This window comes from Protopterus annectens, chromosome 4.part0 (assembly GCF_019279795.1).
Source record: "Protopterus annectens isolate FY-2018-M chromosome 4.part0, PAN1.0, whole genome shotgun sequence".
In the NCBI taxonomy this organism is placed as follows: Eukaryota; Metazoa; Chordata; order Ceratodontiformes; family Protopteridae; genus Protopterus; species Protopterus annectens.
This window is the reverse complement of record NC_056733.1, coordinates 242,657,274-242,677,776: the sequence shown is the minus strand read 5'-3', so window position 1 is coordinate 242,677,776 and position 20,503 is coordinate 242,657,274. Positions and strand designations below refer to the sequence as shown.

The following is a 20,503-nucleotide window of genomic DNA, read 5'->3' as shown; positions in this document are numbered from 1 at the left end:
AGAAGGAACAGATCAACAAAAATACTCAGAAAAATAGACATGATAAAAGCAATGTGCAGTATCAAAATAGATTAAGGTCTATTGTGCACTATTGCAAATAATAAACTAAAAATATCAGAACAGGCAGAAAGACTTAGAAGGTATGCAGATAAGTATAAAGGAAAAGTGCAAAATAAGCAATTTACTGATGACCCAAAAATATAGAGTATTGGGAATCAAGGCAAAAGGAATTGAAACCCCACCAAAAAAAGAGAAGAAACGGAAACATTTAGGAGAAATATCTATGACGACTCTGTGGAACATAAAAATGCTAAATGGATAGAAAAGGTAAAAAGAGTAAGGAATTCAGATGTACAGGATTTAAAATGGGTTGGAGTAACAGCAGAAAAACTGAAACAAAGTTGAGAAACACTCCTAATTGGAAAATCCCAGGCCCAGATGCAGTACCTAACTTCTGGCTAAAAGTATTAACAGCTTTACAATTTAGCCATGAGCAAGAACTATTTTTATGCACACCCCAAACTGATACCAGCCTGGTTAACGACAGGAAAGACAATACTCCTACTTAACAGTGAACCTGCAAGCTATCCTAGAAACTATAGACCAGTAACTTGCCTTCTGACTGTGTATAAACTGGAATTAATGTTGACAGTTTTTAGTCAATTAGAAGAAAACTCTGTCATGGCATTAGAGCAAAAGGTTAACAAAAGAAAGCCATGTGGAATGGAACAAAGGATAATTTGTTAGTCATAATGGAGAACTGTAAAAAGGGGAAGAATCTCAGTATGGCAGGGATAGACTCCAAAAAAGTATTTGACAGTATTCCACATTCATGGATAAGAGTACTAAATGCATAAGATACACCCTACACTGATCAGTTATATACAGCAACCATGAAACGGTGGCAGACCACTTTACAGTTAAGCTATGATAAAGGACAAGTTATTTTTTTCCAGGGTTAAAAATTGGGATATTCCATGGTAACTCATTGCTGCTCTTTTGTCTTGCCCTTAACCCATTAAGCGGTCTACTTAACAGATTAGGTTATGGCTACAATTTGGCTCCCAGAAAACAACAAAGTGTAAAGATTTCTCATCTTTTGTGGATGATTTAAAACGGTATAGTTCATCAGATGAGGAGCTGAAAGCACAACTGCAAGTTGCCAAAACTTTTTCAGATGATACAAGAAAGTATTTGGTCTTGATAAATGTGCAAAAGCAACCATTAAAGCAGTAAAGCTGCAGCACCAAGACAACATCAGCCTGGGACAGGAATGTGATATCAAAGAACTTGAGCAAGAGGGAGTGTATAGATGTTTGGGAATTGAAGGATCAACAATAAAACATGAACAAATAAAAATAAAACTTAGTAAGGGATATTTGGAAGACTAAAATTAATACTAAAAACCGTGCAGATCTCTAGGAACAAAGTCCAAGCTATAAACCAGTTTGCTTTTCTTGTCCTAACTTAGTTTTGGAGTGATTGACCAACCCCAAAATGTGTTTGATTGGTTTGACAGGAAAACAAGAAGGGTGCTTCATGCTTATGAAATGACTTATAAAAATCCATGCATACCAAGACTATATATTCCCCATTCTAAAGGAGGTGTGGGCCTCATCAAATTTGAATACATGTATAGATCTGCAATTGTGGAACTGCACACATCTGCTGACCTCAAGACCCAAACATAGTGAAAGTTTTAAAATGTTAGGAGAACAAGTCTAAGATTACTTCCCTTTTTAGTTTAACAGGAGCATATTGGTGTCAAGTAGGAATGGAAATCAAACCAGAAGTAGGTAAAAGTCAGGCAGGAACTGAATGTGCCAAAAAAAAAAAAAAAAAAAAAAGAATATAAGGTGAATGATCAGATATGAAAAGGCAAGAAATTTGGAAAATGCATACATATAGATGCAAGTATGGAAAACTCTTGGAACAACTTCATGTTGATCAGGATTGAACACAAGACTGGTTAAACCAAAAGATGTGAGGTTAATAATGGCGGCTCAAAATAGTGGACTTGCGTACATGTTGGTTTCCAAAGTCCATTGAACATGTGAGTGAAACAGATAAATGTAGGTTTTGTAACACAGAATTGGATGTAGTCTGGTTGTGATATACTGTGGCAGAAGGACTGCATACTGAAAGGCATAATAATGTGGCAAAACAGTTGCATTGGGGATTGTGCATACATTATAATATTGAAGTAGCTGAAAAATACTGGAAACTTGAGCCACAAAGCATTTTAGGAAATGACTAAGTTTATATCACATGGGGGGAATCAATTACCATCAGTTCAAAAAAACTAGATGCAAGAGAACCAGTTATAATAGTCCATAAAAGAAGACAAAAGTAGCAGTGTTCATTTTTAATTGCTACACCCAGTGACTACAATATCTTACATAGAGAGAGAGAAAGTCATAAAATACCAGGCTTTGCAGGCAGAAATGAGGGCGATGTGGAAGGATACCCAGACAGTTTTAATAGTAGTAGGAGCAATGGGTCTTATAAAAAGAATTTAGTCACACTTGGATATATTACCGTTACTTGTAACTCTGTATGAATTGCAAGAGGAGTCAATACTGGGCATGTGGGTGCTGCAAAGAGCACTTCTGGCTAACATCAAAGATGCAGAAAAACTCCATTGAGAAAACTGAAAATAAGAAAAAAAAATGCTGGCCAGCGACGTGCTGCACTCTCTGGCTAGCGTGTTTTTCATATTTAACATCAAAGATTGAAACAATACTAATTTTGTGAACTTCAGTCATATTTTGACTTGGGGATGGGGTCCATTTCCATCATGGTATTAAAAGCCCAAAAGACTTGGAGAAATTAAAATGAGAGATTAACTAGGAATGAGAGATGCATTACTTGGTTCACTGAGAGGAAGTGATACCTGGAATAGATTACCAAATTATATTAAAGCAAGCACTAGTTCAGATATTTTTAAAAACAATTTGGACACTTTTAGTATGGGGATTACTGTTTTGGTATATTGAAAGGCTAGAAGGACATTTTATATATATATATATATGTGTGTGCATGGAGAAAGTATTGCCAACAGTGACATCTGTCAGACAGAAGCATGGGAAATTGGTTGTCCATGGCATCACATTCACCAATCAATGTGGGGTGTCAACAAAACAACTTAAAACTGCACCCCCAAATACCCATCTGTGACAAATACCACACCTGTTTCCCCTCAACCATTGCCCCCCCCCCCCAAAAAAAAAAAGTTATACCATGCCTTACTCAGTGTGCTCAGGCACTGCATGCAACAACACTTCAGGCCACTTACAAAGGCAGCCATTACAGTAGGGCAGGTGGGACCATGTTCAGCAGGAGAAAATACGTGCGTCTTGTGTCCTTGTGGGCATGTGAAGAATAGTGCAAAGAAATCCAAAGCTTTGTTTTCCAGTCCTAACAGAAATTAACTTAAGCTGTCATAACTGTAAAATTGTTATGAAAACAGTCACTGGACAGTTACCTTCACATTTGAATGACCTGCTTATCTTCACATGAAGGATGTAATTACTTTCACTTTTAGTAAGAACCAATAATCTTAATAAATAATAACATCCCTACATGTACATACTCTGGCTGTGTGCACACATAACTGGCAGCTGTATTAATGAGTATACCAAATCTTTTAAAATGTCATACATGTTGTTTTCTCGTGCAGACCTGTTTCAGTCTCTTCTGGTAAAGAAAGATGCTCTCTGAGATTTCCTCATGAGCTGTAAGAGAATGGCAAATCAAAGGATTTCTAAATTAGATGCTTGGTACAAGCATATATGGATTAAAATACAAATTAAAGGACAACCAACTATTAAAAGTATTTAAAGTACACTTCAGGGGCTCCTGTCCTCACCTCCTCTTCCCACCAGCTAAGAAGGTCCAGTACAGCACCTCCACAAGTCACTGTAGTAATGCTGGCACTGCTCATCAGAGTGGGGTCAGACAGCAGCATGTGACACCACCCTGGCAAGACTGTACTAGGCATCCACTTTATACTGGGGACTCTTATAAGAGTCCTCATTCAGACACCCCATTGGTCTTTATCCTGCAGGTAGAAAAAAATTGTACTCTCCTTGCAGCACCACCTGGGAGCCCTGCCAGAATAACTGCATTTTAGGAGCCATGCGCCATTCACTAGGTTGCATTTTGGAGAACTATGGTAGCCCTGTTGTGGTCATGTACATTGAGTTTGTTAGCACATGATGCACAGCATTGGTCAGCTAGTTAGTGCAACTTTTTGTAGTGCCACCTTTACTTAGTTCACAAATGGATGGTATGCCATCATGATGTTAGAGGGGGAATACACATATCAGGACAGACATACCCTCCTGGAGAAATGGAGCACAGTCTGAGGGTGGGTGCTGGCGAGGCATAAATGGTCATAAGACTCATTTGACTTGAAATTCTTATGAATCCTATGAAAAATGTGTACTAGCGTCTTCCTGCCTAACTGTGCTAGCAGGTTTGCTGTTTAGCACCTGTAGAAGAAAAAAGTACATTTCTCCACATCCCTACAGAGGTAATTGACTCGCCCACTTTTGTCTAGTGCACATCACAGGTGCTCATACATGTGCACTAAGGTGAGTAACCCTCATTGCCACAGTGAGATAAACATTTAATTCAGGCACATTCATTGGCTTTACCATCATTAGCAAAATTGCCACACTAGAAGCCTCACAATTGTGTGATATAAGCTTCTGTGTCCACTATGGGCTTCGTCATGCAGTATGAGCGATTGCAGAGGAGCAACAAACTAAGCGGCTAAAAAAACTTGGAAAGTGCAGCATTTTTTTGAAAAGGTGAGTATATTGGCAGGGGGTGTTCCTATTAGATAACCTAAAGATAACCTTTAGATAACCTAGAGAACTTTAAAAGACGAAAAGGCAAAATGACAAAGTGGCATATAAGCGAATTCTTTCCCTGGGAAAGAAATCACATGGCCATGTCCGTTACTTTGCCGTTTTTGTCACAGTAGTGCAATCTCTGAGTTGGTATATTTAAGTAGGGGGGGTGTTATAAGTGTATTTTTTGGAACAGTGATTTTTTTTTCCCTTGGAAAATGATCGCTGTTCTAAACATTCCAGATTGTAAACTTTTGCTTACATGGGGTCGATAAATCATCGTTCACTTTTCTAAGCATTCGATGATTTAATATAGACCCTTGGAAGGGTATTGGTAAAACTTTTTACTCGTATGTCCTTCTTGTGGTTCAGGATCTCCTTAACAGTATACACTTGTAAAGACTGTGTATGTGGTTATTTAAAGGTACAGCATTACTGCTGATGTGAGGGAGTGTTACCTTGACTGTGAACTCCCCCAGTAACCATCTAAATGAGGGAACTACTACAGGTAGCACACTGACTTGCAGTGCACTTATAACTGCTACAAGTGTTTAATACAATCCATGAATGCCCGTCGACCAAGCACAGACTGGTTAATGATATTACAGTTGTCTGATATATTTATGGAAGACTTATTGCCAAGGATAAAGGAAGATGAGGCTCAACTAATAGTTAAGATAGGAGGTGATGCATAATCAATCTATAGGGAAATCTCAAGGAACAAATGGCATTCCTGTGGAAGTCTGGAAGTTAGGAGAGAAGAAAGTGTAAAGATTTAGAAGGTTTTGTTTTAATAACATTTTAAAAGGAAAGGAGGAACCAGCACCTTGGAATAAAGCTGTGGTGGCTGTGTTTCCCAGAAGATAAATACCTGTTGGACCTTGTTTCTTGTAGACCCATTTCACTAAACCATAACTATAAAGGGTTTATGCCTATACTAGCTAAGAAAATGACAAAGGTGTTGGCAAAATTAATAGACACGAATCAATGTGGTCTTGTAGAGGGGTGGCAAACACTTGACAATATTAATGGAACAGTGATGATCCCGAAGGAAGCAAAATATAATAAAATACTGCTGTTGATGGATCTTGATGCAGTGAAAGGATTCAACAGAGTAAGCTGGGATTTTATGGGTAGGGCAAAGGAAGCATTTGCATTCCCTGATGCAACAATATGGTTCATTTAGAGGATATGTGAAGGATTGGAGATGAGTTAAGGTGGGAGGGTTCCTCTCTGATATGCTGTGTTTGAACAGAGGAACCAGGCAGTGCTATTTTCTTTCCTCTTTTATTTGTTTTATACTTCGAGCCACTGGCAAAGAAAATAAGGGATTAATAAATTCAAGGATATAAGTGACGTAATCAAGAAAAGTTTACTTTATTTGCAGATGATACTATTTTGTACTTGATAAGTCAAGAAAAAAAAGACATTTTGGTACTGTGGAACATTCTGAGACGGTTTCTTTTTGGGATACAAGATTAATGAAGATAACACAAAGGCTGTATGGGTAAATTATGTACCCACACAAGAACTGGTTTAGCAATATCCATATTTATGGGGAAACTATAAGATGAAGTATTTAGGTGTATGTATTAAAAAGGATTCTGTTATGACAGTTAAGGATATATGGGAAGAGACTAAACAAAAGTTAATTCTAAAAGTGAGAAACTGGAAACTCCTGTTTATGGTTATGGATAATAAGATAAAAGCAGTGAAAATGTTTATAGTCCTTTTATCTTTAAGTACATGTCAGGCTTATTTTTATCAACCAGAGGGGATGTTGTGAACAATTATTAATTGATAGAGTTGAAGGAATTTGGGAGAGGAAGAGGGTGAAAGTTTAGTGGGATAAGTTGATTCTCCCGATAGAACAAGGCAGTTTAGGATCACCTGATTTGTATGGATATTTTAAAGCTACACTTAGCCGTAGGTTATAAATCAAAGTGGAAAGGGATGATGATGAATGGGAGAATCCAAGAAATAGGGGTGACTATACAAGTTGGGGTATAGAAAATAGGCATGGGTCTGGAGTTGGAATTTACTGGAGGAATTTGTCAAAGGAACCACACGGCACTGAGGAGCAAATAACTAGAGAGGGAAAGACAATAGAGAGATGAGGCCAAGCAGAGGTTTGGACTGCAGATTGGAGATCGGCCTCCATACCAGGGATTTATATCAGGGTATAGGTAAAAATAAAGGGATATGGGAGTCTGTGAAAAACATGCTCTGGCAAAGTGTTTAATTGAGTCTTGAACAGAAGCTGCAGTTAAAGGGATAATTAGTAGGGCATGTAAAGTATTGCATGACAAGTATAAGAACCAATCGGAGGAGGTTAGATAAGATTGTGACGAGAGACTGGAAAAGCAGTTTACAAATGAACAATGGTGGACAATATGTATGGCTCCCATGTATTAAACAAAATTCAGAAGGTTTATGATTTTTTTCTTGGAAGTGTGTGTATACTTATTTTTTACACCCAAAGCAGATTTCAAAAACATTTTCCTCAGGTGGATAGCAAATGCTGGAGGTGTGTGGGAAAGAAAGCGGTAAATAGGAACATTTTGGAGTGTAATGAGTTAGCAGATTTTAAAACTTCCCTACAGACTACGGTCAGAAAGACTGGGGAGCAAATGGCTGTAACTAAGAAAATGATTCTTCTCATTTGGGACACCAGATCTGAACTGCTTAAACATAGTAAGACCTTGTTAAGTTTAATGCTATTGGCTGCTGAAAAAGGAGTTACTAAAAAAAACGGAAATCCAGATCTAAGCCAGCAGTGATTGAAGTATTAAATATTTCATAGAAATAAAAGAACTGGAAGTGGGACCTTTGTAAAGGGAAGGAGCAAATTACATAGAAATAAATGGAATTTTGAGAACAATATATGCAGAATAATGTTCATGATGAGTAGGGAGGTTTACAGGAAGGCAGCAATTGAGCAGCTTATGTAATGCTGGAATGAATGTCAGTTATAGTGAAAGAAAATATGCAATATGTAATGGATGAAAAACATTGAGCATGGCTTGTTTTGTTTTCTGTTAATGTATGTGTGCATGATTACTTAAAAAAAGGTGTTAAAAAATATATATATATATAGATATATAGATATATAGATATATATAGATATATAGATATATATATATATATAGATGTAGATGTAGATATAGATATAGATAGATATAGATCTATACATAGATATAGATCTATATATAGATATAGATCTATATATATAGATATATATATAGATATAGATCTATATATATAGATCTATATATATAGATAGATATAGATAGATATAGATAGATGTATATAGATTATATATATAGATATATATAGATGTATATATATATATATAGATATATATAGATGTATATATATATATAGATATATATAGATGTATATATATAGATATATACAGATATAGATATAGATAGATATAAATATATATATATATATATATATATATATATATAGATGTATTTATATGTATATATATATATATATATATATATATATATATATATATATATATAGATATATATATAGATATATATATATATATACACACACATATGGGTTCACTTTGTAATTTCGAAATACTGAAATCTCGAATTTCAGTATTTAGAAACCACAAAGCAGAAAACCCGACCACAACTCAAAAACACACAACTGCAAAATTCACATATAGTACACACAAACATACACAAAACTCCCCCCACAATCAAACATACTAATCTAAACTACATATAAGCAAGCCCCCCTTGCACCCCCCCACACCCCCCTACTTATATATTCTAATTCCGGGATCGCGCAAACAGTAACACAAACGAAACTCACACACACACACACACACCTTACAGTCCCTCAAACACACGCATAACAGTCACAACACACACTTCCATACACTAAACCCCTAACCAACATACTTACACACACAAACTTACCAAAATTAAGCCCAAACATCCACATTCCATACCACCGGTAGCAGAAATTCAAAGTATTTGTGCTTCGCTATTTTGAATTTCGATGATCTGCCGGTTTCAGAAATGTGAGTATTTGAAATGCTGAAATTTGAGATGTCAGTATTTTGAATTTACAAAGTGGACCTATATATATATATATATATATATATATATATATATATATATATATGGTTCCCCTTCACAAAGTCGAACAACCACAATCTCGAAAGTCATATGGTCGAGACCATATGCTCGAAATTGTGGAAGGTCGACTCTGTGAATGGGGACCGGCATACAGCGCAGAACTGGAGATTTCCCTTTCTATGCTGCAGTGGGATCTCTGGGTTGGAATAAATAAGTAGCGGGGGGTGTGGGGGGTGCCTTGCCCCCTGCAGAAACACTTTGTTGTGTTACGTTTTTCAGCTTCCTTTCACGAAGTCGAGCTTCAGCCATATGCATTTCGAGTTTCTGAATGTTTGACTTTGTGAAGGGGAACTATATATATATATATATATATATATATATATATATATATATATATATATATAAAATTTTTTTTTTTAAGTACTGGAGTACCTGGAAATCCACACAGATATTGAGGAAACCTATAAAGTTCACAGACATTGGCTGGAAATCAGGATTGAAGCCTCGTCGGTGCAAGGCATTTTCAATGGTTTTAGATGCAATACTGCTTCAGCTGATGGAGCTAGAATTGTTCGAGTTTGACCACACACACACACCATAGGTTATAGATTTGTCCAACTACTAACATTTTCTTTATCATGATTGGTAGACATTTATTTTAGATTTTCTTCATTCTGTTCAGTGTGGGTAACCACAGATATTTGTAGCCATGGAACTTGAGTTTTTTTTTTTAATATTATTTGTGGCAGTGGTTAGCATATCCATAGATGTCTCCTTTCTTTTTTCTTTTCCCAAAAATCTTTATTAAATTTACACATATGACAGACAATCTTACATTTGTATAAATGAAAAACATACAAAATGATATCACTTTAGTTGCAAACTGTTTACATCAGACACCCTTGAAACAACTATAGTTGTAAACATTATACATCACTTACAAACAATCCAGTCATTGTCAGTTAAGCATTATATGGCTTATTCAAATCCTGCCTCTTAAACCTTGTTCCTGCTCTGCATATATTGTTTCCACAATTCTCATTTTTTTCTATGTAGTTGGCTCATTCTCTTTTTCTAAAGATCCCAATTCCAGTTGTTTTGTCTCTGTTACTGTATTCACTATTTCTAGTAAAGTTAGTCTAGACTTTGATTTCCATTTTCTAGTAATTGTTTTTTTTTTTTTTTGGCAGCTACCATAATTAGACTCAGCAAGGCTTTACTATGTCTTGGCAATTCTAATTCTGTAACATAACTCAAAAAATGTAGATGTCTCCTTTCTTATCACTGCCATAATATTCATAACCTGTTTGATTGCCTGCCAAAGATAGCCCAACAACTGACCAGTATACCAGCCTTTACATCCTCCTAGTGTCATACGTCAGGTGTATACTTCCCATGCAGATGTATGGCATAAAGGTGACGCATGCATGCTCCACACTTAGAACAACTTTGCAGCCAGTCTGAATGCCACAGTTGAACATTAGTCTGAATGCCCTTCACTGAGCTGGTTTCTACTGAGCCATTTACAGATAAGTAGCCTGAATGGGTTCCTCCATTTTCTTTTTTTCCTTGTGTACTTAGAGTTCATGTCATCCAGGAAGGAAAATTGTTGGTGTGGGAGGCAGAGTCCCCATAAAGACAGTCAGAAGAAGTGATTATTCTGTCTAGGTGCTTTAAACCATCATACCTAGAGTACCATTTGTCAGGTTTTTGTCCCCAAAAAGCTTCACAGCTGCCTCTTTAGCCATTTATCTTGAAAACAAATGTCTCAAATGTTTGACCCAGTGTATCATGATCAAATCTGCTCACCCTGAGGTACAGTCATTTCTTAAATGGAAGACCAAAAAAGTCTCTCTGACTCTGCTGATGTCCATCATCCACTGAACATCTCTGTCAATGTGGATAAAGACCCCGAAGACTGTCTGGTGCCAACACCCGTCTCCTGTGCCTTGACCCTGTCTGAGAGCGGCATGGAACTAATTTCTATCGTATCCTCTGAGGCAATGCAAACTTCCATTGTGGATGTTGAGGAGGAATCATGGCTAATCATTTCCAAAGGGCCTGGGGATTCATAAGATTATGGTTAGGTAAGAGGTCCATGGTACCCTTATTGAGTTCAGGCATAGCTCAGACTCTCCTAGGTTTGTCAAAGCTGATGTCCCACTAAAGAAGAAGCAAAAAACTAAACACATTCTTCTCATTGCCAAGGATCCTCAGAGAGAGTGGTAGGACTTTACCCAGGGCTTGTTCAATGCCCTGTTGGCCATGAGACCATCTCTGGGTATTTGTTCCTGCTTCTTCTTGGTCATCTACTCCACCCAAAAGGACTAGGAAGTTTGAGTCTTCAGATGAGGAGGTGCATTCAGGAGATGAATCACTAGCCTACTCCTCACAAATTAACTTCCCTTTGGACTGTGGGTCTGAGGAAGAGGATTGAGTTCTGATTTTACCTCTGAGGAGTTGGCCTTTGGGGAAACAGTAGTTCATAAGAGGGAGCATTTTAAGTGGGATTCTTTACAGGTCTCTGATATTCAAAAGAGGTATTTTGAGCTGTTGGAGATGGAATCTCCTAAACTCTGCTTTCCCCTTTGTTGGATGCCTTGTTTGATACATTTGTAGCTGCCTCTAGCTGCTGATTCCCAACCTGCTAAGACGTCTGACCATTTTTATAAGGTGCCTGCAGCCTTTAAGTACCTCAATGGTCTCTGTTTCTGCTGACAAAGCCATCCAAGCTTTTGCTGTCTTCCAAACATCTCCCTTCTGATAAAGACATTTGGGTTATGGAGAGGCTGAGGAAAAATGTCTACACTTCTGCCACTCTGGTCTTCAGAGCCTTAAATTATCAAACACATGTGACTAGGTATGTTTTGGCCCTTTTGTTCCAAATTCTGCAGGGTTTTGTCAGACTTCCTGATTCTGAAGGTAAGACTGCTACCCTCTCCTTATTGAGTTCCACTTCTCAAATTGCCCGTCACCTCAGCAAATGTGGTTATGATGCAGCTGATGCTTCCTATAGAGCTGCTGTCTCAGGTTTAGTTATGAGGAAATATTCTTGGCTTCACCCCCAGACTTTACCTGATAGTGAGGTCAACCTCCTTGGTGCTCCTTTGGACAATCAAAGTCTCTTTGGTACAGCTGCTCATGACTTATTCAAGTTTCTACAAGATGAGACAAAGGTAAAGTTATACAGAGTCTCAAGTCTTTGTTCCTTATAAGCAAATTTCAGAGAAATGATACTTGTAAGTCTGCCTTTGTTTGTTTGTAGGCAACCTCATCAGCTTTCTAAATACTGCTGTTAAGATTCCTTCTTTTTGAATGCATTCTCTCCAGACTACGTTTCCTCTCTCACTTCAGCAGGCTTTTTTGGTCTTCCTAGATTTTAAAACACACTATCTTCATATTCCCATTCGTCATCCGTTCAGGACGTTTTTATGTCTTTTTTTTTTTTTTCCTCTCATTTTCATTTCTCTGGTTTGCCCTATGATCTTTCTGTGACCCCAAGAGTATTCACCAAATATCTATCCCCCGTCATATCCTTTTGTCGTCTTCAGGAAATCCAGATGTTCCCATATATGGACAACCTGCTGCTTTAGGCTGCCTCTGAATCCAGGCTTCTGCAGGATCTACACTTCATCATGCTCCTCCTGCACAGTCTGGGATTCACCATAAATCTCAAGTCAGTTCTGACACCTTCTGAAGACCACATTTTTCTGGGTTGCAGAATCCAAACCATTTCAATGTTGGCTTCTGTTCCTTCTCCGAAGATTCTGTCTTTGACAACCTGCTTCCAATCTCTACTTTCCCTTTCTCTCATTCATGCAAGGGAATTTCTCAGAGCCTTGAGGTTCATGGCATCGGTTACCTATTACAAAATCGAAGTTATGGAACTTCAAATACCATATGATCAAAGTTCCGTAACTTCAAAATTAAAAAAAAAAAAAAAAAAAAAAGTACGTACCCTGACAGGTTAAATGGGGGGAAGCCCCCCTGCACCCCCCACACCCCCGCTACTTCAATATATCAACTCTGAGATCGCACTTTAATGAACCACGGTGCGGAAAGGGAAGATTCCCTTTCCTACACTGTAGCGTGATCTCAGAGTTTGTATATATAAGTAACGAGGGGTGTGGGGGGTGTAGGGGGGCTTGCCCCTTTGCCTACACCCTTTACTTTTTTTTTTGTCTATTTTGACGATTTTGAATTTCCAATAGTTCAATCATTTAAGGTCGACCTTAAGGGATTCGAACAGTTGGAAATTCGATGTTCCAATAGGAACCCCATGGCATCTACCATTCCCATGCTTCCCTTTGCCAAGCTATACGGAAGCTTCAGTGGTACCTAAAGATGGTTTTGCTTCAGCATTGCCACCCTTGGGCGTTTTCAGTTCCCTTACTCTTTTGTCTCAAACAAGAGTTTCCCTGGTGGAATTGGCAGATCATCCTCAATCCAGGCCTGCCTTTTCAGACTACTACCCCTACTCAAGATCTGTTCACAGATGCTTCCTTTCTGGGGTGGGGATCCTCTTCCAATAGTCTGGGAGTTCAGGCTTTATGGCCCCTTCATCAGAGGTCAGATCACATCAGCATAAGAGATGTGGGCTCTTATTCTTGCTGTCCAGGCCTTCCATTCTTATTAGTCTCCAGGCCATTTAAAAGTCTTTACAGACAGTACCACAGTTATCTGGTACATCAGAAGACAGTGGGGCATATAAGGTCTTATTTTTACATACTAGCCCTTCAGACCTTGGATTTGGCTATCCACCATCGGGTAACCCTTTAGGTGGTCTGCATCCCTTCAGAACACAAGTTTGTGGCAGACTGAGCATGTCCAGGATACAACCTCACAAGTGGATGTTTCACAGAGAGTTGTTTCTGGACACAGTACATCAGTAATGGTATTCCTCAAGTGGATCTTTTTGCCTCCCAGCTGAACAGACAACTTCTTCACTTCTGTTTCAGAGTCCCAAGTCTTCTGACTTGGAAGGTGGATGCCATGGCCTTTTCATGGAAAAGAGTGTTCCTATATGCTTACCCTGTTCTACCACTACATCCCAAAGTCCTGCAGAAGATCAGAAAGGACTCCACAAGAATCTTGCTGGTAACTCCCTTTTGACCCAGACATAACTGTTTTCCCCTTCTCTTTCACCTGGCCAGGGGCAGTCCTCAAAAGTTACATCACCAGATGGATTTAGTCACACAATGCAAGTAGCCTCTCATTAAACCTCACTTGTCCACTCTTCAGTTGACACTTTGGGTGATGGGTTGTGATCCCTTTTAGACAATACCACTTTTCAGAGGACGTGTATAGAGTGTGGCTGGAGGCCAGGAAACCCACTTCCAGAAAACCCTATATAGCTAAATGGAAGAGATTTTCTGTTTGGTGTCTCAATCACCATCACAATCCCTTGTCAGTGGGGGTGGGGTCTCCTTGGTCCTTTATTAGTTGTGTGAACTGCTTCTTGCTGGCCTAGTATATTCTTCAGTTAAAGCTCACTTGTCAGCATTCTCTGCTTGTCTGCCTGTGAACCCACCATTGGCCTTGCATTTTTAGGTCAAACAATTCCTTAAAGACATCCTTCATATCAGGCCACCATGAAGATCTATTCTTCCCTGCTTGGAACTTACTTTGACCTTGAGAAACTGAACCAGGCTCCATCTGAGCATGCTTCTTCTTTGCAACACTGCACCATGAAGACTTTTGTGTTTGTTGCCCTCATTTCAGTCAAGAGTTTCTAAATTCAGACTGGCGTGTCCTCCCTTTTTGATATTTTTTAGGGACATGGTGTCTGTGTGGACTAATCTTTTTATGCCCAAGGGGGTCAATGAGTTGTCTCTTAATCGGTCCATCCAGCTTCCTTCTATTTGTCCTTCTTTGCAATCTGCTAATGAGAAAGTTCTTCACCCCTTGAATCTATGTAGACAACTCGCTTACTATTTGGATAAGACAAAGGCTATCCAGAAATCTGAGCAGCTTTGTTTCTTTTTATATCGGGGCATTGGGCTTGGTGGTTTCTAAGCAAACCTTCCCCTCCTGGATTTCTAAGGCCATTTCTTTTTGTTATTCTTTTCATGGAAAACAGCATTTTGCTTCAGTTTGATTTCATTCCATGATGGCAGTAGCCTCTTCTGGAGTTTTCTTCAAGGGTTTGGATACTAGATCCATTCTTGATGCTGCTATTTGATCCTGTGTTCACATCTTTACTAAACATTACAAGTTGGATGTCATTCTGGAGCCAGGGCTATCCTTCATGGGTTTTTGGAGGGCTCCTCTGTGCCACCTTCGTCCTCAAATCCTTTACAGTAATTTTGGTAATTTACCACTTTATGAATACAATAAGAGTAATAAGAAAGGACATAGTACAGTTGTGTAAAATCTTACCATAACAGTAGATGTCTTTTTTTCACATTTCTAGTATTCAGTCCCTCCTTTCTACCCCCCTTTTTCTCTACCTTCTGTTGGGAACACTTTGCTAGCCAAGGGATCTTTGCCTTTTTCTTCTGTTTCTCTTTCCCTTGTGATGTGCACATTCTCCTTTCTCCTGGGGTTGCTCTAGTTCTTGTGGGGTATTTAATTTCTGAGTATGGAGCATAAATACATCACCTTTATGCCCTATGCCTGCGCAGGGAGCATAAGGCTGGCTGATAGCACGAGAGGATATAAAGGATTTGGTATACTGGCCAAACATTAGTCTGTCCTTGGCAGGAGATCCTATGTTATGAATACTGCAGCAGTGAAAAGGATATCTACTGTTATAGGAAGATTTTCAAAAATGTACTTTGTATAATGGCTACTTTCCCTTTATTTCTGCTGTGTTCTGGCATGTTTTTGCTTAAGTATAGATATATTTCAGAAGTAGGTTTGTTGATCGTATGGCTAGGCAGTCCCTTCATTGTTTAATGAGAATGTTATATTCAGTACATTTGTTTTTCACTTTTGTGATGAATTAAAAATGTCTGGTTATCAGAATGTGCATAATTTTCAGTATTTTTGTGTCTCAATATCTCATGTGGATTTTAGAAGAATAAACCATTCTTTGAGGAATTCTTTTGACATTTGCTGTTGCCTGCTGAAACCAGTTGTGGTAATTACAGAGATTAACAAAATGTAGCAGTGCACCATTCCACCATTCCATGTCCATGAGGTATTCTAAGCCTGAAGCAGTGGTGTATTAAACTGTGTTTATTAGAGGTTTTCCTTTCATCTAGGCCATTTGTCCTAAAGGGAATTGCTCCATTAACATCATTTCCATGTAGCAGCATAGCTCTTCCAGTACAAAATAAGCTTCCAGGAGCAGGTATGGATTGCTACTCAAGTGCTTGGGGAAAATAACATCACACCTTAAACAATGTGACATAAAATGTACTTTTTAGGTTTTAGCATTTGTAAATTATTTATTTATTTATTTTTTGGTGCCTATGAAGACTGACATGTTTTTTCTCCTATCTGCAGGCTGCAGCAGTTGGAGAGGATGGGCTTCCCAACAGACAAGGCTGTAGTTGCACTGGCAGCCACTGGAAAAGTAGAGGGTGCTGTTTCACTTCTGATAGAGGACCAGATCGGGCAGGAAGTAGTTGTAAAAAAGAAAAGGGCAGTTAATGCCCAGTCAGAATAGCAGTGATGATGGTCACGTGGACTTGAAAATGTTTATTTTTGAAAGCTGTGCCACATTTTGATAACCTTTTTAACTATTCTGGTATTTTGTTAATGATAGGTTTGCATGGAGTGTACTACTTCTAGTTTGCTGTTGATTTTTTTTCTTTCTCTGACATGCACCTCTTTCATTGCTGTTCTTATTTATAGAAGATGAACACTAATTTCTTGATGTTTAAAAAAAAAATCTTGTTGAACCATCACTGCAGTCAGAAATAAAAAAAACAACCAAGTGGCCCCACCAGGACTGGGGCATTCGCCTGCCTGTAAAGGCATTACTCTTTGTTCATGAACAGTTGTGAAACACTGTGACTAGTGAGAGGAATCTTGGACATTGTACTTTATATCATACTGAAGGTGACAGAACTTTCCTTGGCTACAGTGGTTACACAGATGGTACACTTCTGTGCAGGAGATGCTGGCATTCTTATCCTCCAGGTTAGGTTAATCTAGTTTGGTACAATAAACTCAGAGTGAGCACAGTCAACCTTAATGCTTGTCTCTTGAAACAGGAGAAAGTATTATAATGAGATTATATTCATCCCAAGTCAAGGTTCTTCAGCACGATGAAATAAATGAAACAGTGCCACAATGGTCAGAAGTTGGTCTGAAAAACTTAACTTCAAGATGGGCATAGGAAAACTCTGTTATTCAGATAATGTTCTACAAGAAAGTACTAGGAAACCGTATTGTATATTTCCAACCCCCCCCCCCAAAAAAAAAAAACAGTAGTTTACATATTGTGAAATATAGGTCTGATTTAGAACCTTTAAATGAAAGTATTTATTTTTCTTTTTGAGATTTGTTTTTCTTTATTTCCTCACCTATGGTGTTATCTCTGCAACCTATCCTCCCATCACTTCATTCTTTCAAGCAGAAGCAGGGTATTTACATTTTTGGAGTGGGAGGATCCACACAGAATTTTAGCCTCTTTTCTGGATTATAAGATTCATAGGAGTTTTAAGGTTATTTTAGTCAAATGACCAGTGTTCACTGTGTCAATACCCATTCTCAGCCTTTGCTTCCTTTCTCAGCCTTTGCTTCCTTTCTCAATGGGACCAGTTAGTCCTGGGGTTAATTTGAGAGTATCTATCCAGCTATCCATGTTTAGCTGGAAGGAAGGTATTAAATCACATTGTCATACTTGCATAGGAGGTTTTATTTGAGAAGTGGGAGGCTCTGTGTGATGACTATGTACATCATCATCACTTTCTGTTTATCTGATGATGGATGCGCAGGTCTCTGTTTTTAGTGTTAACTGTGCTGTTTGACTTGTTGACATATCCTGAGCACCTTATTAGATGTTTTCCATTTTCCTTTAACATTCATTTTAATCCTCCTGTTTGGTTTCCATGAAGTGGAAGATTCAATTAATTTGTTAAATTTGTTCTGGTACATTGGTAGTATGCTAGATAGAAATGTTGTTGAGCTTTAGTCATTCCTTGTCAGTATAATCATTTCTAGGTCTTGCTTTTCATGTTACTGTTGGATGTTTTACTGATGTGGTTATATTTATTTTAAACACAAGACAAATGAGGTTATGAGCCTTTTTTTGCATATTTTGTGTTTGTGACCTCATTAAAAAGAAACTTTTACCGGCGTTGTTTTGTTTCTCACAGCAAAATGTGTTTTTGTGTCTTTCTTGCTGCAGATCACAAAGAAACATTTGAAAAATAAGGACAATGTTTGAATTTAAAATACAAGTTCTTTTGTTTTGGTTAATGTCACTCTAGTTGGTATTTCTCAGCTTGAAGATGATTTCAGGGTTGAAATCAATGTTAAGGTATTCTTAAATTATACCAGAAAACTGAATGATAACATTTTAAATATGGTGTGTTATCAGTGAACAATAATGTGATCAAACCAGCCACAATATATTGCAAACATAGTTGCACAAATTATTGAGTCTGTGTATGTTAGTGTTATAGACATGATGGAAGACCTCCCTTGTACATCTACAAATGTGATAACTTTTTTCTATCAATAGAATTGACAAAAAAAAATTCCATAGTGACATGTGCTCTACCTGGTGTTTTTGCTGTACAGAATCCTAAGAAAAACTAACATAACCCCATTAGTCATGTTAAACAAAATATTACCATGTAGACACTTTGATCAAAGGATCATAGGAAGTTTCTAGGCTATTGACCCTGAGGCCCTTATAAGCCTAGCCAAGAGTTTAGTTAATGTTTAGCCAAGTCTGCACCCAATGTCCAGTCCAGCCGGGATACAGGTGGAATCCCAGGGGTGTATTTTCTGTTTCCCATCCAGGTTGCGCTTAAAAAGGGATAATGAGGTACTCTGCTTGACATGGAGAGGGAGTCTATTCCACAGATGGGGGACTCTTTGGGACACAAATCTCTCTCGCCAACAAGTCCTATTGATGTCACAGACCAGGTTGAGATTGCGTGTTCGGGTTATTTGAGTGGAGCTTGACTTGCAGATGTGCAGCAGTCCCATAAAGGTGTGGTCTGAGATTGCTTTGTATGCCAGACAGAGGTCACCTCTGAGGAGTCTGTATGAAACAGAGTAGAGGAACAGGGCTTTTAGCCTATCAGTTTAGGATAGATGTTTGGTCAGCCATAGCCCATTGGTTTTGACTTAAACCTCAAAAAAGTATATCCAAATGACAAAGGCCCCAAGACCAATCCTTGGGGTATGCCACTCGTTACAGGTTGTCTACTAGCTGTGGCTTCCCCTATATTGACTTGGTGGGTTCTATCAGTGAACCAGTTTGCTACCCATCTAGTAACATATGGCTTGATGCCTAGTTGAGAGAGTTTCTCTATTATGTCTGAGTGGGGAATAGTGTCGAAGTCTTTGGCATGGTCAAGGTAGGTGGTGTGCACTGTCTTCCCCTCATCTGTGGCTTTGGTAACTGTCTCAAAGAAGTGGACAAAATGTAACAGAGATGGCCTCCCCTTGACGAAGCCAAACTGTGTGGGATCGAGTGTTTGGAGGTTGCCACTGTCCTTATTAATGAGGTCCATGATGATCCGTTCCATAGCCTTGCAGATCAGGCTAGTTAGGCTGATGGGTCTATAATTTTCTGGATCGGTGGATGCTTCACCTTTGTGCAAAGGGATGACAGTAGCTGTCCTGCACTCAGCTGGGATGAAGCCTGGTACTCAGGCTTTGATTGAATAGGGCATCTACTGGTGCTGCAAGTTCCTGCCTAAGTTCATGTAGGATGCAGCCTGGGGTGTTATCGGGTCCCATGTAGGCTATATTGTTTGCTTTGGGAGGGCAATAATGACCTGTTCCCTAGAGATAAGGGGAGTGGGGCAGGTACTGAGAATGTCCTGATTTACTGATGGGGGGACAGTGGGGTGAGGTTTTCTCTGAATCTGTCAGCCAGCAAGTTGACTATATCTATGGCATTTGTGTATGTGGTTTCCCTGACCACCAGTTCTGAGCAGATCTGGGTGCTTCCTTTGAGACTGCTGACATATATGAAGAAGGCCTTATGATTGTCTCTAGTAGATGTGGACAATTTGGACTCAGTTTGCTTTGGAGGATTTCACTAGTGCTCTCATTTGCTTGTTCAGGCTAAGGCGCATGGGTGCCGGAACCATAGATCCAGGGGGAGGGGGAGCCCCCCCACACTTTTGCAGTTGCAAGACCTGTCGGGAAGAATTAATGAAGTATAGTTTTCACGCTAACATAGATTCGCATGCGGAAGTTAAACTAAACTAGCTGTTCTTGTTCTCTTATTACTCTGTGTTACAGGAGTTATGCTGCTTTTCTGTTGGTGCTGCCAGAGCCAGAGTCATGCCAGTAAGGAGAGTTTTGTTCTTTTATTTGCAGGAATTATGCTGTGTCTGTGTGTAAAATGACCCAGTTTAGGTATACCTGGTGGTTAGTGTTACTGTTACTCAGGCTCAAACAAGA

General features: G+C 38.8%; 1 protein-coding gene across 1 annotated transcript in view; it reads left to right on the top strand.

Moving 5' to 3' along the window:
• Window positions 1-18,207, top strand: part of RHBDD3 (rhomboid domain containing 3) — a gene marked incomplete at its 5' end in the record, with an annotated part of 96,657 nt that extends 78,450 nt beyond the window's left edge. The window contains 1 exon segment of the mRNA XM_044068238.1: window positions 16,412-18,207. Coding sequence (XP_043924173.1) covers window positions 16,412-16,574 — 163 coding nt within the window.
• Window positions 18,208-20,503: the final 2,296 nt, after the last annotated feature.